This window comes from Monodelphis domestica, chromosome 4 (assembly GCF_027887165.1).
Source record: "Monodelphis domestica isolate mMonDom1 chromosome 4, mMonDom1.pri, whole genome shotgun sequence".
NCBI classification, from domain to species: domain Eukaryota; kingdom Metazoa; phylum Chordata; class Mammalia; order Didelphimorphia; family Didelphidae; genus Monodelphis; species Monodelphis domestica.
In genome coordinates, this window is record NC_077230.1 from 280950201 (window position 1) to 280967055 (window position 16855).

General features: G+C 35.4%; 1 protein-coding gene across 4 annotated transcripts in view; it reads right to left on the reverse strand.

The window, feature by feature from the left end:
• The window catches only part of PRDM10 (PR/SET domain 10), a 142233-nt gene that overhangs the window by 81295 nt on the left and 44083 nt on the right, over positions 1 to 16855 (reverse strand). For all 4 annotated transcript variants that reach the window (XM_056794620.1, XM_056794617.1, XM_056794618.1 and 1 more), the window contains 2 exons: positions 14950 to 15114; positions 12728 to 12787 (listed from right to left, as the gene is read on the reverse strand). Coding sequence is in view for 3 of the 4 variants with exons in the window: in XM_056794617.1 (XP_056650595.1) it covers positions 12728 to 12787; positions 14950 to 15114 (225 nt within the window). In the remaining variant the exon portion in view is untranslated. The remainder of the gene's footprint in view (positions 1 to 12727; positions 12788 to 14949; positions 15115 to 16855) is intronic.

The window sequence follows — 16855 nt, forward strand, 5'->3', positions numbered from 1 at the left end:
GAAAAAAGAATGATGGAGCATGGCTCTCATTTCTTGGTGGAGACAATAAATCTGAGATGCAAAATAATATTTTTCAGACATGTTCAATGTGCAAATTTGTTTTGTTCAACTCTACTTATAATTTCTTACAAGGGAGGGCTTTTATTTTGTAATGGGCCAAATGCAAAAAAAAAATCATAAATGAAATACTTTAAAATACACAGAGAACAAAAAGAAGTTCAGAAGGAGACCCAGTTGAAATAGTGTTGGAATTATCATTTTAAATTTGATATATACTTCTTAAAAAAACTGTATATGAGATTGACATTTTCATGTCTCTTTTCTATTCTTTTTATATAGAAATATTTGTTTGTTGATATTCGTAAAGTTCATAATAAAAAAGAATTATATATATTTTTTAATTTTAAACACAGAAACCATACCTTGTTGATCTGGTCGTAAAAAATGTTTCCTGAGGTCCCAAGCCATAAAAAAAACACTATTTTTGGAGTAAGAGCTTGATTATATTCTATTTGCATTATAAACAGAAGAACTGAGCTCTTCAGATTTGATTTGTTCTGCCACTAAGTGACAATTGGCTCAAGTCCTCCATCTCCAAGTACTACAAAGAGAGAAACAACTAAATTCCCAACTCTCCAATAAAGCACTCATCACAAGAAAAGTTTCAGGAGCCTTGGAGAAAAGAAGTGAAATTACACCTATTTCTTTCCTTAATTATACTCACAGTAGATCTTTTCATTTACTAATTCACTATAGAGAATTTGGACTGTAAAATTTTCAAATCTCTTTAACCTCCAGAACCTCCTTTAAACAAACTTTCAATAAAACAAAACAATTTGGAAGTCTAAAGTAATTCATTTGATTTAAGAGGGCCAGGATAGTTATGGTTGCTTCCAGCTTGAATACAGTAATTGCACATAGCTCTAAAGTCTATCCTGCAGTTTTAGGATATGAACCTAAAGAAGATTAAAAATTATTATTCCCGAAACAAATTCATTTTAATCAATTTTGGAGGATCTAGTGGGTAAAAAATTAACTGAATTAATTATTTTAATGCTTCCAATCTACATGAAATGTGCCTGGGGGAAAAAAAAAGTAATCTCTTGCTCATATCAATCCAGATATTTAGAGCTAGTATCACTTGCAACCCTTTCAAAACTGATTGCTGTTTTAAAAAAAAAGAAAAGAAAAGAAAAAGGACTGGAGTCATGCGGGACTACAGGTCATTATTTAAATTGAGAATACTACTGAGCATCATAATCAGCATGACATTTTCCTTTAATTTTCTATACCATCATAATGTTATACAATACATCAGGGGGAGAACAGTGCTCCTTAGAAGTATTAGGATTATGCTATGCAATGAAAGACAGAGTGCAAAACTGATTCCTCAAAGATCTGTCAGACTGGTTCCTCCTAACAAACTACTTGGATTTAGATAATTCTAACCATGACCTCCTTCTTCTGGTGTCCCTATTTCTCCCCAAGGGCATGGTTATCCTTTCAGTAACTAGGTTTTCAAATTTAGTCATTGTCTACTCTTTCCTCTCCCTCACCTTGCACATATACTTAATTAGTTTCCAAGTAATTTCCAAATAATTCTCCCATGCATCCCCTTCTCTCCATTCCTAAAGTTACTATCCCAGCAGAGACCCTAATCACTTCTTGCTAGACTATTACAACAGTTTTCTCATTGGTCTTCCTGCTTCAAGTTAATCCCTTTCTTCAGTCTATAGTTCACTTGGCCGGACAGCTGATATTTACAAACCACAAGTCTGACCAGTTACTACCATGCAGAAAAAGTCCAGTGGCTCCACTTTGCCTTTAGAATCAAATATCGTTCCTCTATTTGGCATTTAAAACCATTCACAAGCTGACTCCAGCCTACCTTATTTAGCTTATTGCAAATTAGTCTCCTTCAGGCATTTGACATTCCACACAAATTGGCCTAGTCACTGTTCTCCTCCAGCCTCCATGGGGTCTCTGCACATGCTATTCTTCATATATGAAATGCTCTGCCCCTGCCCCACCCCTTTCATTCCTTAGGATTCCTAGTCTCCTATGACAATCAGACCTCCCTCCCTCCTCTTCCTTCCTTTCCCCTTACCTGCTTAGAAGAGATACTAAATATTGGTTCCAAGGCAGAACAACAAGGGCTGGACAACTGGGGTAGATCTAAAAAGGCCACATTTGGCTCTCAGTCTACTACTGAGCCACTCAGTCTACTAGCTGCCCCAGAAAGCCTATCTTGATCTATCTAGTAGTTACTGCTTTTTTTCTACTCAAATTATTTTATAATTATTTACCAGTAATATTCCCTAATCCACCCCCACTGAAGAGAATGTTAATAACTGAAGGGAGGAGATTGTCATCTTTTTTGTCTGTGTCTCTCATTTCCTGACAGCTCCTTGAACAAATTTACACACATTGTAAGCCGACCACCAATGTACAATGTATAGTAGATGTTAGGTAAATGTTTGAAAGGAATTTTTGATGGTTACTAAGCTTAATATTATTATTTTTTCAAATAAATATTTACCAACATATTTTTAATGTCACTCATCAATAAGTCAATAAATATTTATTAAGCACCTACTATGTGCCAGGCACTGGTTTAAACAAAAAAGGGCACAAGACAATCCTTGTTCTCAAGGAGCTCATCTAATGAAAGAGAACATATACAAACAACTTTACACAAATAAGAGGCATATAGGATAAATTGGAAATTTTAAAAAAGCATATAGTTGAAAGGGATTGGGAAATACTTCCTGGAAAAGGCTAGCTGGAACTTAAAGGAAGCCAGGAGACAGAGATAAGAAAGGAAAAAATTTGGGGTATGAGGTAAAGTCAGAGAAAATACCCAGAGTCAAGAGATGGAGTGCCTTGTTGGAGGAACATCAAGAAGACCAATATTATTACAGATTACAGAGTACAGATTTGGGAAAATATGAGGTGGAAGAGGGAAAATAATAAAAGGCAGATTTAGAACTGATGTCAGATAAAAGTTCTTAATAATTAGGTCTGGTTAGAAAGGGAAAAAACTGCCTCAGAAGGAAATCTATATCATTCACTGAAATTTTTCAAGTTAGGACTATATGATCACAGGTTGGACATGCTGCAGAGTAGATTCTTATTCAGGTGATGCTGGGACTCATTGCCCTCTTAGGTGTTGAGATTTTATTTCAAATAACAGATTCTCAATTGACATGGTTTATGAAAACTAGCATCTGAATGTGGACTATGTGCTATATAAGGAGGATGTTACATTTGACCTTATCTTCTACTGAAATGGATTAGATGTCTTCAGCTATCCTGATTTTTTCACTAAAAGCAGAGCATATGAAAAATTCATGTCTTGCCTATAATTTCATCTTTAAGAAGTAGAAGACGCAACAAAGGTACATTATACCTAATTCACATAAAAAGATGGAAATGAGGATGGGGGTGTCAAGCAGAAATAAAAACCTTGAGGAAAAGTGACCATGCAAACTTTTTAACAAGCTAAAAAGGGCAACCTAGACTTTAACAAAACAGATTTCAAAAAGTTCAGAAAATAGACAAGTATAAATAGACAAGCCTAAGATTCCAAGAAGGGCACTAGGACAAAAGGGATAAAAGGATCTAAAGAAAAAAAATTCTGACAACATGGTTACAAATACTTAAAAAAAGTTTTTAAAATTCCATTAATTATTACAGAGGACTTGAGGTTTTAACAGTATTTATTCTTCATCTTACTTTCTTTAAAGTCTTAGAAAAACAGCTTTCTTGTCCATAGGGTATACAGAGATTTGGGCCTGATGTCAAATATTTCACTGTTAAAACTGCTAAGTAGGGGGACAAGCAGGTGACTCAATGGATTGGAAGCGAGGCCTAGAGATGGGAGGTCCTGGGTTCAAATCTAACTTCAGACACTTCCTAGTTGTGTGACCCTGAGCAAGTCACACCATTGCCTACTCTTTACCACTCTTCTGCCTTGGAATACTTACTACTGATTCTTAGACAGACAGTAAGGGTTGAAAAATAAACCAACTACTAAGTATACAAATATTTAGCTATTAAGGCCAGAGAGATAGTACTACATAAAGCAAAGTGGGACAACTTTGGAGTCTAGAAGCCCTAGGTTCAAATCCTACCTTAAACATATACTAGTTATCTAATTATAGGCAAGTCACTTTAACTTCTCCATGTTTCAGACAATTCCCTAAGAATACAAGTTAGAGAAAGCTGTCAATGTGCATCATGTAAGGACACTCCAACCTGGAAATCCTCTTAAACCAATGAAATCACAGGTGAGACCAAAATAAAATGAAACCAAAAAAGGCAAGGGAAGTCACATAGTATATTTTCATTTCTAAAATTCCAGACTGATGTTTTGATGTCAGAAAGAAAGATAATCACGATCATCAGGAAAACTTTAAGCAAGACAAAGTATCGGTTTGGCATTCAGTAGTATACAAAAGCCCATGTGTGGATGTTGGTGAATTATGCCAATTATGTTATGCCAATACTTCAACTGTCTATAATTTTATTAATGTGAGAAAGATCAAAAAAGACCACTTGTTGGAAGTGGTCCTTGTAGTAAGAGAAGGATTCTAAAAGACCAAGATGACAAGGGAATACATTCCAAACAATGGCCCAAGCAAATGTGTGGAGGGAGAAAATAGTATGTTGAATTTAGGGAACAGTACTTCCCTAGCTTGTGGCCTCATTTGGCTAGAATAAAAAGTATACATTCATCAGAATTGTGGCATGAGGTTCAAATAAAAAGGTTAAGAATTAAATCTTGTGGAAGAAGAGTCAACAGGACTTGCAAACTGATTTTATATTGGGAGCAAGAAAGAAGAAAGAATCAATCTATGAGGTTTGAAATTAGGGCTGGGAGAATAGTGAAGCCAACAACAAAAATAAGATCTATATAAGCAATCATTTAATTTTTAGAAATGTTGAGTTCAACAGGAGAACCTTATACACAGATGGATACACTGTGGCACAATCAATTGTAATGGACTTCTCTGCTAGCAGCAATACAATGATCCAGGACAATTCTGAGGGACTTATGAGAAAGAACAATATCCACATCCAGAGGAAGAACTCTGGGAACAGAAACACAGAAGAAAAACAACTGCTTGATCACATGATTTGACAGGGGTATGATTAGGGATGTAGATTCTAAATTATCACCCTGGCGCAAATATTAATAATAAGGAAATAGGTCTTGGTCAATGACACATGTAAAACCCAGTGGAATTGCACGTCAACTACAGGAGCAGGTCAGGGGGAGGGGAGGGAAAAAGCATGAATCATGTAACCATGGAAAATTTCTTTTTTTATTTTAATTTTATTTTTATTTAGTCAATTTAGAACATTATTCCTTGGTTACAAGAATCATATTCTTTCCCTCCCTCCCCTTCACCCACCTTTCCCATAGTCCACACACAATTCCACTGGGTATTACTTGTGTCCTTGATCAGGAGCTATTTCCATGTTGTTGATGTTTGCACTAGGATGTTCCTTTAGAGTCTACATCCCCAATCATATCCCCTAGACCCATGTAATCAAGCAGTTGTTTTTCTTCGGTGTTTCTGCTCCCACAGTTTTTCCTCTAGTGTTCTTTCTCGTAGATTCCTCCAAGTTGTTCAGGATCACTGTATTGCCACTAATGGAGAAATCCATTACATTCGATTGTACCACAATGTATCAGTCTCTGTGTACAATGTTCTCCTGGTTCTGCTCCTCTCACTCTGCATCACTTCCTAGAGGTCATTTCAGTTCACATGGAATTCCTCCAGTTCATTTTTCCTTTGAGCACAATAGTATTCTATCACCAATATATGCCACAATTTGTTCAGCCATTCCCCAATTGAAGGGTATCCCCTCATTTTCCAATTTTTTGCCACCACAAAGAGCGTAGCTATGAATATTCTTGTACATGTCTTTTGAAAAAATTTACTTAATAAACAAAGTTAAATTGAAAAAATAAATGGGCTTTAGGAGGTTAAAAAAAAAAAGAAATGTTGAGGTCAAGATGATACTTCATGGCTCTGAATCATGGAATACTACAGTCTCAAAGGAATTTAAATTGATTAAACACCTACAGAGCCATGGAGAAGTGGATGTGATCAAGCTATCCCACTTTGTTTACACAACCCATCCTTTGAAATGCCATGTTATCAAAGAGCTTTGTGAACAGGGGAAAATGGATATTTTTATTTATTATTTATATAGACATACTTATATGGGATTGAGGGCAAAGATTAAGGTTAGATATATAGAATTGGGAGTCATCTAGGTAAATGCACATATATTCATATAGCAAGAGCTATAACTAAATAATGTGACAGTCGGTCACATGCTGCACTAATATCCATGAAAAGTTGAAATTTTGAAAATAATTCCCAGCAGGTTGGGCAGACACAATTCCATGTTAGAGGATTTATGGGAGAATGTACACAAGAGTCAGATAGGATGTATAAGCATGGAAGTGTTATGATCTGCATATCAATACATATCAATAAGATCAAAGTTCTATAAAAGAAAACTTTAAGAGATTAATGGATCATCCAGGGGCAAGATATCTAGCAAACAAGTAGAGCTGTAACCCTGAGATTGAGGGCAAAGATTAAGGTTAGATATGTACAATTGGGAGTCATCTAGGTAAATGCAGTGCTTTAAATGAATTTATCAAACTATCTGACCCAAACAAATAACATCCCAAGGACCTGAAAGGACTTGCAAATGTGAACCTATACGGAGTTGTAAAGAAAGGGACTGGAAGTGCTTTACCAATTTTCATAAAAAAGAAAGATTCTGAAAACAACAGACCAGTAATCTTAGCATTTAGACCCAATTAAATACAAGAAGAGCTTGTTAACTGTGGTTTAGAGAACACTTAAAAAAAATAAGCAGAAAATTTTTGACCACTAGAAGTCAGTCTGAGTTTGTTTAGAGCAAACCATGCTATATTAATTTCACTTCCTTTTTTGACAGGTTTATCAAACTGGTAGACACAATATGTGAATTCAGGAAAGGAATTTAACCCCTTCTCTTATATCATTCTTATAGGAGAGTTTTAGGGCAGATGATAATATACTTAGATGTAGCCAGAATTAGTTAAACAGGATCCAGAGCATATTAATGCATGGAACAGGGTAAAGCAAAAAAAGCCTAGCTAATCCAGTGGATGACAGAATCATTAGAGATGTTAACAGGTAGGAATGATGAAGAAAATTTAAGAGGACAAAATCAGACTAAATTAATTCAAAAGAAGTACAATTAAAAAATTATACAAGCATAGGTTAGGGATAATGTAGTTATGGAAAGGTTAAGGTAATAAAGACTTAGTCACATTTTACTCTGTTTCAATCAGACTACTTCAAGTATTTTTAATTGTGGGCACTTATGGATACCCTACTTAATGAGGGACATTGTCAGCTGGAAATGTTAAAAGGAGGATGAAGAGGAGGGTGAGAGAACTAAAAACTACATAATATAAGGAAGAACTATTTGAAGAAATATGAGTGTCTGTCTAACTTGGAGAAAAGATGACTTGGGGAAACAATCAATCAACAAGCATTTATTATGTACTGGGCACAGTTTTCCTCAAATTTCTGGAGAGCTATTATGTGGAGGAAGGATTAAGTTTATTCTACATACCTCTAAAGAGGAGAAATACTCAATGTTAGAAAGTTCAGAGATGCAGAATTTGATTCAATAAAAGGAAACAATTTCTAACAATCAGACCTGTCCAATAAAAGAATGGATTTGCTTAATGAGAAAAGTGAGTTCCTCATTAGGTGATCACTTGTCAAGAATGTTACTTCCAATATCATATGCAGCAGGATGGGGATTAGCCTGGTCAAACTCTAAATGCTTCTTTAAAATCTAAAGGGTCATGACTCTAGACCCTTGTTGGGGAACCTTTTCCAAGTTCGAGTGCCCAGAGGGCAAATTCAAGCTATCTGTGAGTCCCCATTACTTGAGAAAGTTGAGGAAGAAAGTGCTTTCTCTGGATGGCTGGACAGAGGGGTAGGGCATGCAAAAAATGTCCTCAGGCCCCAGAGGGGGAACTGAGCAGCTCCTTGAGTGCTGGCTCTGCACATGTGCCACATCTTTGCCAATGCTGTAACTAATCCAAAACTATGCTTCAATGCAAAGGTGCTGAATGACAGCAACTCAAGTGAAACAGAACTGGAAAAGGTAGAAACTTTCACATCATGTATTCTACACAAATTCAAGATATAGATATAAAATCTATTTGAAACAACTTGGAACTTGATCAATTAATCAGTCAATACGCATTTATGAAGTACCAACTATGTGCCTGGCACTGTGTGGGTACTGTGAACTTCCTTAAAAAGCTTTCTAGTATACACATATATGTACCCCAAATACACATATGTACATACACATATAAAATAAATAAAGGATAAATGTTTTGGGGATGAAACTACTAGCAGCTGGGAATGAATTAAGAAAGGTTTCATGTAAAAGGAATCTCTGAAGAAAACAAGAAGTGAGGAAGAAATGCATTCCATTCATGAGAAATAGCTGATGAAAAGACAGAGACAGAAGATGGAATGTCACATGAGAAACAAAGAGAGGGCCAGTCGTTATGAAGGTTTGCCTGGCCAGTAATAAAAAAAATATTGGCACCATCAGACTCACTTTATGAAGTGCACCACTTTACATTTAGAGGAATAAAGTATAAGTCTAGAAAGGTAAGGAGGGATCTGGTTGAGACCCCTTTAAAAGCTAAACAGAAAAGCTTTTATTTGATTCTCTAGACAATAGGGAACCAATAGAGTTTATTGGGTAGAGAAGTGATGTAAAATATGCATTTTATGGAAAGAAAAAAAAACAAAACAAAACTTGATAGTTGTATTGGATTAGAGGGGGTAGAGATTTGAAGCAGTGAGATTATTTACAAGACCGCTGCAACAAACTATGGTGATAGGTGACAAGAACTAGAATTAAGGTACTGGCTGTGTGAGTAGAGAAAAGAAGACAGATGGGAGAGATGTTGTACAGGTAGAATTGACAAGACTTGGGAAATGATTAGATATAGGAAACAAGATACAGTGGAAAGCTGAGGATGATTCTGAGGTTGTAAACCTGAATAAGAAAGAAAGCTGATGCCCTCAACAAAAAGAAGTCAAAAGTAGAGTGGGTTTGAAATAAAAGTTAAATTCAGTTTTAGATGCCTACATGCCATGCAGTTTGAAATAAACTAATAGGTAGTTAGAGACGCATGACTGGAGTCCTAGAGACAGTCTAGGATCAATTTGAGAACATTCAGAATAGATAATAATTAAACCCATGGGAGCTAAAGAAATTTTCAAAGGTAAAGGCATTGTATAACTGATATCATATTACTTCCTACCTTTTCAATGGGTAGGGTAGTTGCTGAAGTGAGGGAGAGAATTTGAAACTCAATCTTTTAAATTAAATTAAATTAAAGAATGCTATAAATAAGTAAATAATACTTAAAAAAAAGAAAATAAAATAAGTCCTAAGGCAGAACCCTGGGAATACATTTAAAATTAGAGGGCATGATATAAATGACACACCAGAGAAAATTGAGAAGGGCAATTAAAGGAGCTAGATTAAAAATCAGATAAAAGAACTAGGAGAAAGTTATGTCAGAAAAACACAGAGGAGATAAAGATAAAGGAGAAGGCATCCAACAGTCTCAAATTATGCAATTAAAAGAGATCACTGGTAACTTTGGGAAGGGTAGATGAGAAATTAAGTCAGAAAAAAGAAGACTGCAAATGGCTAGAAGTGAATAAGAGAAGACAAAGTAAAGGCAATGGATACAGACAGATCTTTTTAGGAGTTTGGCTATGAAAGGAAGGAGATAAATGGGAAATTGCTCTAATAAACCTGACTACTAAAACAACAAACAACTTTCCTAAGACAAATAAGCATTTCCAGAAAAATCAAGGTGAAACAAAATAAAGCTCATGTTACTTCCTAGGAGCAAACATGTACATCCCAAACAAGAATTTGAAAAAAAAGTAAATGCCTGTTGAATTAAATATTAAAGGCAGAATTAGAAGGCAAATGTGAGAAAAATCTACACAATATACTGAGATATCAGAAAGATACAGAAAATCGTAACAACTGGAAAATGGAAATGGCTTTCAAGGAAAACAAAGTTAGGAATACTTGGACTAGATTAAGTATACAAAAAAGTTGTGCTGAAGAAGACATAATTTTGAGAATGTTGAGGAATAGAGCCTCAATATAAGTGCCAGTCAGTCAACAATTTACTAAGTGATTACTATGTGCTAGGAATTTTGCTAAGTGCTAAGGACACAAAGGAAAAAGCTGACATTCTAATGAAGTAAGCAACAAGTAAATGACCAGGTACAACTATAACATAGAGTAATAAATAGAAGGTAATAGCAGAGAGGAAGGCATTAGCAGCTGGGAAGGACCCTTCTACATCACTCCTATCCTTGTCACAAATATTTTAAAAAGAAAGGGGGAAAAAAAAGAAGTATTGAAGTTGTCAGGTTCTCAAAAGGAAAAGCTAAAAAAGGCCAAAATCCAGAAGATTTTAAAGGAAAAATATCAAATTTTAGTAGATCTGAATTCTATAGAAAAACTCTCTGAATCCATTCAAATGGAAAAGCAAGTAATCTTAGAAGGTTAAGAAAAGAGTAAGCATGGAAGAAATGCCTTAAAGATTGTCTAGTAAAAATTTTTTTAAAATAGAAATATCAAATGTTGAAAATTCACAAATGGATTGAGAGTCAGACCTAGAAATGGGAGGTCCTGGGTTCAAATTTGACCTCAGACATATCCTAGCTGTGTGACCCTGGGGAAGTCACTGAATCCCCATTGTCTAGAGCTTACCAGTATTCTGCCTTGGAACCAACAACACCATATTGATTCTAAGACAGAAGGTTAAGGGTTTTTGTTGTTTTTTTTTAAAAAGATTCACAAAGAAAAGAAAAGAATGGCACTGGAGAAATTGCTCAATTTTGCAAAACAGAATCTGTAGCACAACAAGCAAGTTTTCAAAAGGAATCATTTGAGTTCAGTTGGTAGAGAAGCCATCAATCAAAACCTAAAGAAAATTACACTGACCTAAATCTGCAAAATCTGCTATCAAACATGGAAAACATTTGTCCCAGGAATTACGAATTGTTATACTTCTTGTTCATTCTAACAATGGCAATGTATGTTACAGGAATAGTGACTTATACTTTCATTTCTACTATTTCAGACTTCATTATAAAATTTATGTATATATATTTTCTAATATCCATAGTAGAAAAAATGGTAGTTTCTGTCCATTGGGAAGTTGCCTTCAACAAGATCTTCCAAATTCTCAGTCACACAAGACCTCATATAAATGCAATCAATGACCAACACTCTTAAAGACCCTAGGATTGTCAGAGACTAGCATAGCTTTGTTCAAGATCATTTTTTCCTTATCCTTTAAATTTGAAAACAAAGGCATCAAAATCCTTTGGGTAAATGCATATCACCAAAATCTGACCTAGCCTAATAGTGTAAACCTCAAAATTTCTTATTACCAGCCACCCAATATATTTGGTAGCTACACTGAATATGTACTGTACTATTTAAAATGAAAGTTTGTTTTTAGCTTGAATTCCCATTAGACTGACTTCTATCTAGCCTCTGCATCTTAACAATCATTTTCATGCTGCTTCTAATCAGTTTCACACCATGGAAAAGCTCAAACAGGCTACTCCTACTCCCCAAATCCCAGAGTTAAAACATTGTTTTAGGTATGTGGGCAACGGAAAACAAATCAGGTTTTGGGGGCCTTGTGCTTTCCTTAGAAACAAAATACCCCATGCTTTCAGCAAAATGAATGGTGAAAGCCAGGACTCCATCCTTTATGTGTGGGATATTAATAGGAAGCTGGTCCTTTTGAAAAGGAACACCACTCTGAAAGTGCTTCTAAAATCCAAAGTGAATTCTCAAAATTCTGAATTATTTCATTAGGCATCAACCAAAAGTCATTTTATTGGTTAGTTTTTAAACTATACCATCATATTCCAAAGCTGTTCAAATGTGGATTCCCTTAACATTTTAAGGATGGTAACTTGTAATTTAATTTTTTACTAATTTAATTGAAAGACCTAAAACACTTACTAAAGAAAAATTTTTTAATAGTGTTTATTTGGGTTTATGTTTTGGGGTTTTGGTTTTATAAGATTACACACTTATAAAAATGAACAATACAGAAATATGTTTGCATGAGAAAATATATATAACCCAAATCAAATCACCTGCCTGCACTGGAGAGGGAAAGGGAAGGGAGGGAAGGAGATAAATTCAATCATATATATATTTTTCTTTTTAGGAAAACATGCATGGAAATTTGTTGTTATATGTAATTGGCCAAAAAAAAAAATACCATAAATAATTAGAGCAGTGGAGTAAAATTTAAATAGAAATGAGGCCACTAAACTGTACAGAACCCTGTGGGACAAATATTGATTTAATTCTAAAATGTAATATTTTAAATGTAATATTATCCATGTTTTATTGTATTTTTATTTATTTTGCTAAATATTTCCTAATTACATTTTAATCTGGTTGGGACCCTACTCAGGACTGTTGTAGGTCACATGTTTGACACCTCTGACCTAGAGTACCAAGTATGTCCAAGGGGGGTAAAAGTAGATCAAATCAGGGAATGGGAGTTATGACTGGATTATTCAAAAGGAAAAAGCTACCTTCTTACCTGCTGAGTTGTGCCATCCTGCTGCACATAAGTCACCTGGCCCGAGTCTGTAAACAGAGTCTAGACAAAAGAGAAAAATACTTATCAAACAGATCTCTAAGTAGATTACCTACATACAACCCCCACAGTGAAAATTACCCTATGCTAAGCACCAATTCCTGGGACAGTTCTTTCTCACCATAGTCAGTCATAATCCTCCATGAATAAATAAGACAGATAGCAATCTGACATTTGGCTAGAACCTTTTATTCGGGTGGCTCCAGAGAGATTTTATGAGATGACTATCCCAAACTAAATATCACATGTCACTACTGTACGCCCAAGTAAAGTCACCTCTGCACCTCACCTAAATGTGACAACTAATTAAAAGGTTTACAACAATTTTGAACAGGAGGGAGCAAAGCAGTTCACATCAAATTGAAAGTATAACTGGGGAGAAGTTGGGAAGAATATACTTAAGTTATTATTTAGGCATAGAAGTTTCATTAAAAGCTCTACTCTTCCTTAAAAATTCTAAATGGCTATAACAGTTGATCATGAAATCACAGACTCTGACTACTTGCCCAATGCATGAATCATATATATAAGCCAACAGGTCATCTTGCCTCTATTTGAATACCTTCAGGGGCAGAAAACTCACTATCTAATTAAAATACAGCCTATGTGGTTACTGGACAACTCTAATAATTAAAAATGTCTTCATTATTTTTACATAAAATCTACATCTCTAATTCAAGGCCTGTATTTAATGATCCCTTTAAATAAGAAAGGAGTCTCCATACTCAAACCAGAAAACCCGTATTTAATGCCTTGTTCAAATAAGGACTCTGGCAACAAATATTACCTGAAAAGAATTATGATTCAGTCCTAACTCAGGGAACTAGTCAAGATTTTTTCTCTATCATTGGATATTATTAAATTTTCCAGTACAGATCTTGAAGGTTAATACAATAATAAAGAGACACAACAATAAATGTGACAAGCGATCGTCTTTACATAAACTATGTTACATTAAAAACAGTAAGGGTTAAGAATAAGCAGAAGAGGAGAGGGGGGCAGATGAATGGCTCAGTGGATTGAGAGCCAGACCTAGGGACAGAAGGCCCTAGATTCAAAACTGGCCTCAGACACTTCCTAGCTGTGTGACTCTGGGGAAGTCACTTGACCTCCCCCCCCCATTGCCTAGCCCTTACCATTCTTCTGCCTTGGAACCAATACATAGTATTGATTCCAAGATGGAAAGTAAGGGTTAAAAAAAAAAAGAATAAGCAGAAGTGCTCAAGATATAGTCTTACCTATTTTATTTTTTATGAGTATTAAAAGTATTACATTAAGTGGGTACCACTAGAAAATTACAGCATGCTTTCTTCTTAGGAGCAATTTGAGCTCACTGTTGAATGTTACATAAGGGAAAATTAATGTTACTAGAACCTTAGTGTAAATGAAATGGTTATTTACTTTGATAACTACTTGGATTAATAATGTATCCTCGAGACAGCATACCAAGCAACAGAGATGGTTACAATTCTGTGGCACTTATGAGAGCTTAAAAGATATCTCAGATGATCAGGATAACCTGAAAAGTTATTCAGAAAAATCTGGGAAGAGTTATATGTAATCATGCAAAGTGAAGTGAGTGGAACCAGGAGAACATTGTACACAGTATTAGCAAAGGGTGATCAACAATGAAAAATGCTATCTACCCCCAGAGAGAACTGACAGACTCTAAATGCAGATTGAAGCATACTATTTTTTACTTTATTTTTGTTGTTTTATTTTCTTTGTTTTTCTCTTTTGCAGCATGACTAATATGGAAGCATATTTTGCATTACTTTACATGTATAATTGATATCAAATTGTGTGTCTTCTCAAGGAGGGGGAGGGAAAGAAGAGAGGGAGAGAATTTAGAACTCAACGTTTTAAAAAATAATTGTTAAAAAATTTTTATATGTAATCAAGAAATATGGAATAAATAAAAATGATTTTTAAAAAGATAATTCCATTTCTGTTACAGTAGTTGTCATGCAATCAATAAGTCATTAGCATAATCTGAATATTTTATACATAAACAGCATGCTCTCTCTGTTCACCTGTTTGAAAGTAATTATGCAGTCATTGTAGACCTGGGGTTTTTGAGTATCAGTTATCCAAAATAAAAACAATCATTAAATTCTCTAGTTTATGGCCAATGGGGAAAAGTTCAGAAATTCTATTTTACATACCTGGGTGGCTTCCACAGGATGGATATAAACTAGGGTGTGTTCTGGAGCATCCACTGAAGTATAAGAAGCCCCATCTGCTGTGTAGACCACCTGCTGTGATGGACGGTCCTGATCATCACCGTACACGATCTGAGCTACCGTTCCACCTTCAGGGACAAAGTGCACCTGGAGGAATAAAACAGACAAAAATATTCTTGCAACCAGAGTCACCTTCACAAAGTGATGCTACCAACCATGTACTGTATATAGCTGGGCTTAGTGGACTAATGAAAGAACTTGGATTGATGAACCTATGTCTGCAATAAATAGCAGATGATGGAAAAAAACTGAGAGAGAATTCCCTCTTTTAAATTATGTAACTAACTAGTTTAAATTCACTGCACCCCAAACTGTGGATGTGGCCAACACTTGCCAAGAATTATGAGGATTTGGCTGATGGATAGAATCATGTATCTAGATTCAAGAACCAACTTCTCTTAAAAACATAAGACTCCTTATTTCAAAACTTTAGGGAAGTATTTTTATAGGATCACTTTATTTTTTTAAAGGCCTTACAACTGGGGTATAAGTAGAGTTTCTTTAGAACTGATCAAAATAAAGAACTAGAACTTAGCTGCTCTCAGCAAAACAAAAATCCAACACAATTCTGAAGGACTAAGGACAAAGAATGCTATCTACCTCCAGAGAAAGAACTGTTGGGAGTCAAAATGCAAATGAAACATACAATTTTACAATTGTTTATTTGGGTTTATGTTTTGGGGGGTTGGTTTTAAAAGATCAGTCACTTATAAAAATGAATGATCTGGAAAAATAAATATTTTTTAAATTAAAATAAAAATTAAACTAAAAAAATGCACCAAAGAACTATAACCTAAAAGGGACAGAGAGTCTCTCTGAGAGCTTGGAGGGTAAATTTCACAAAGATGTTTTATTTATCAGCAGGTAGAATGAAAAGAGCCTCCCAAAGATCAAAGACCGAAAAGTATAAGTCTGGTTTTAATTATGTAGCTTTAATTGTTAAGGGTGACATTAAACTTGACATTAAGGCTGATCTTTGACAGGTGCACAAGCCCATGCCCAAAGGAGAGAGAGCTGATGGCACAATGGATAGAGCTCCAGGCCTGGAGACAGGAAGTTGTTGTTGTTGTTTTTGTTTTTAGTTGTCTCCCATTCTTTATGATCCCATTTGGGGTTTTCTTGGCAAAGTTACCAGAGTGGTTTGCCATTTCCTTCTCCAGTCCATTTTACAGATGAAGAAACTGAGTCAAACAGGGTTAAAGAACTTTCCTAGAGTCATATGGCTAGTAAGTGTCTGAGGCTGGATTTTAATTCAGGAGCTTGAGTTCTTGACTCCAGGCCCAGCACTCTATCCACTGCACTATCTAGCTGCCTCAACATCAGGAAAACCTGAGTCCAAATCCAGTCTCACACATTTATCAGCTATGTGACTCTGAGTGAGCCACTGAGCCCCTATCTGCCTTAGTTTCCTCCACTATAAAGTAGGGATAACAATATCACCTATCTCCTTGGGTAGTTGTAAGGAACAAATGAGCTAATATGTAAAGCACTTAGCATGGTGCCTGGCACATAGTAGATGCTTAATAAATGTTCATTTCTTCCCATCTAACCCTCACAAAGTATACACTTAGGACAGAAATCATCCATGTAATTCAAAGTCGGGATCATAGATGAAATCTTGACTCTTCTGATATCTATACTTAGTCCTGGACTTTGATTCTCCAGTTTAGTTTCCCACAGTAGAAAGTACAATCCAATACAATTCAAGAAACATTTCATAAATCACCCACCAAGTGGCTCAGAAAGGCAGGATGGAATAGTAGATTGGCCTGGTAAGCTGGGAGATATACGTTCAAGTCTTTCTTCTGGTACATGTTAGCTACACGGT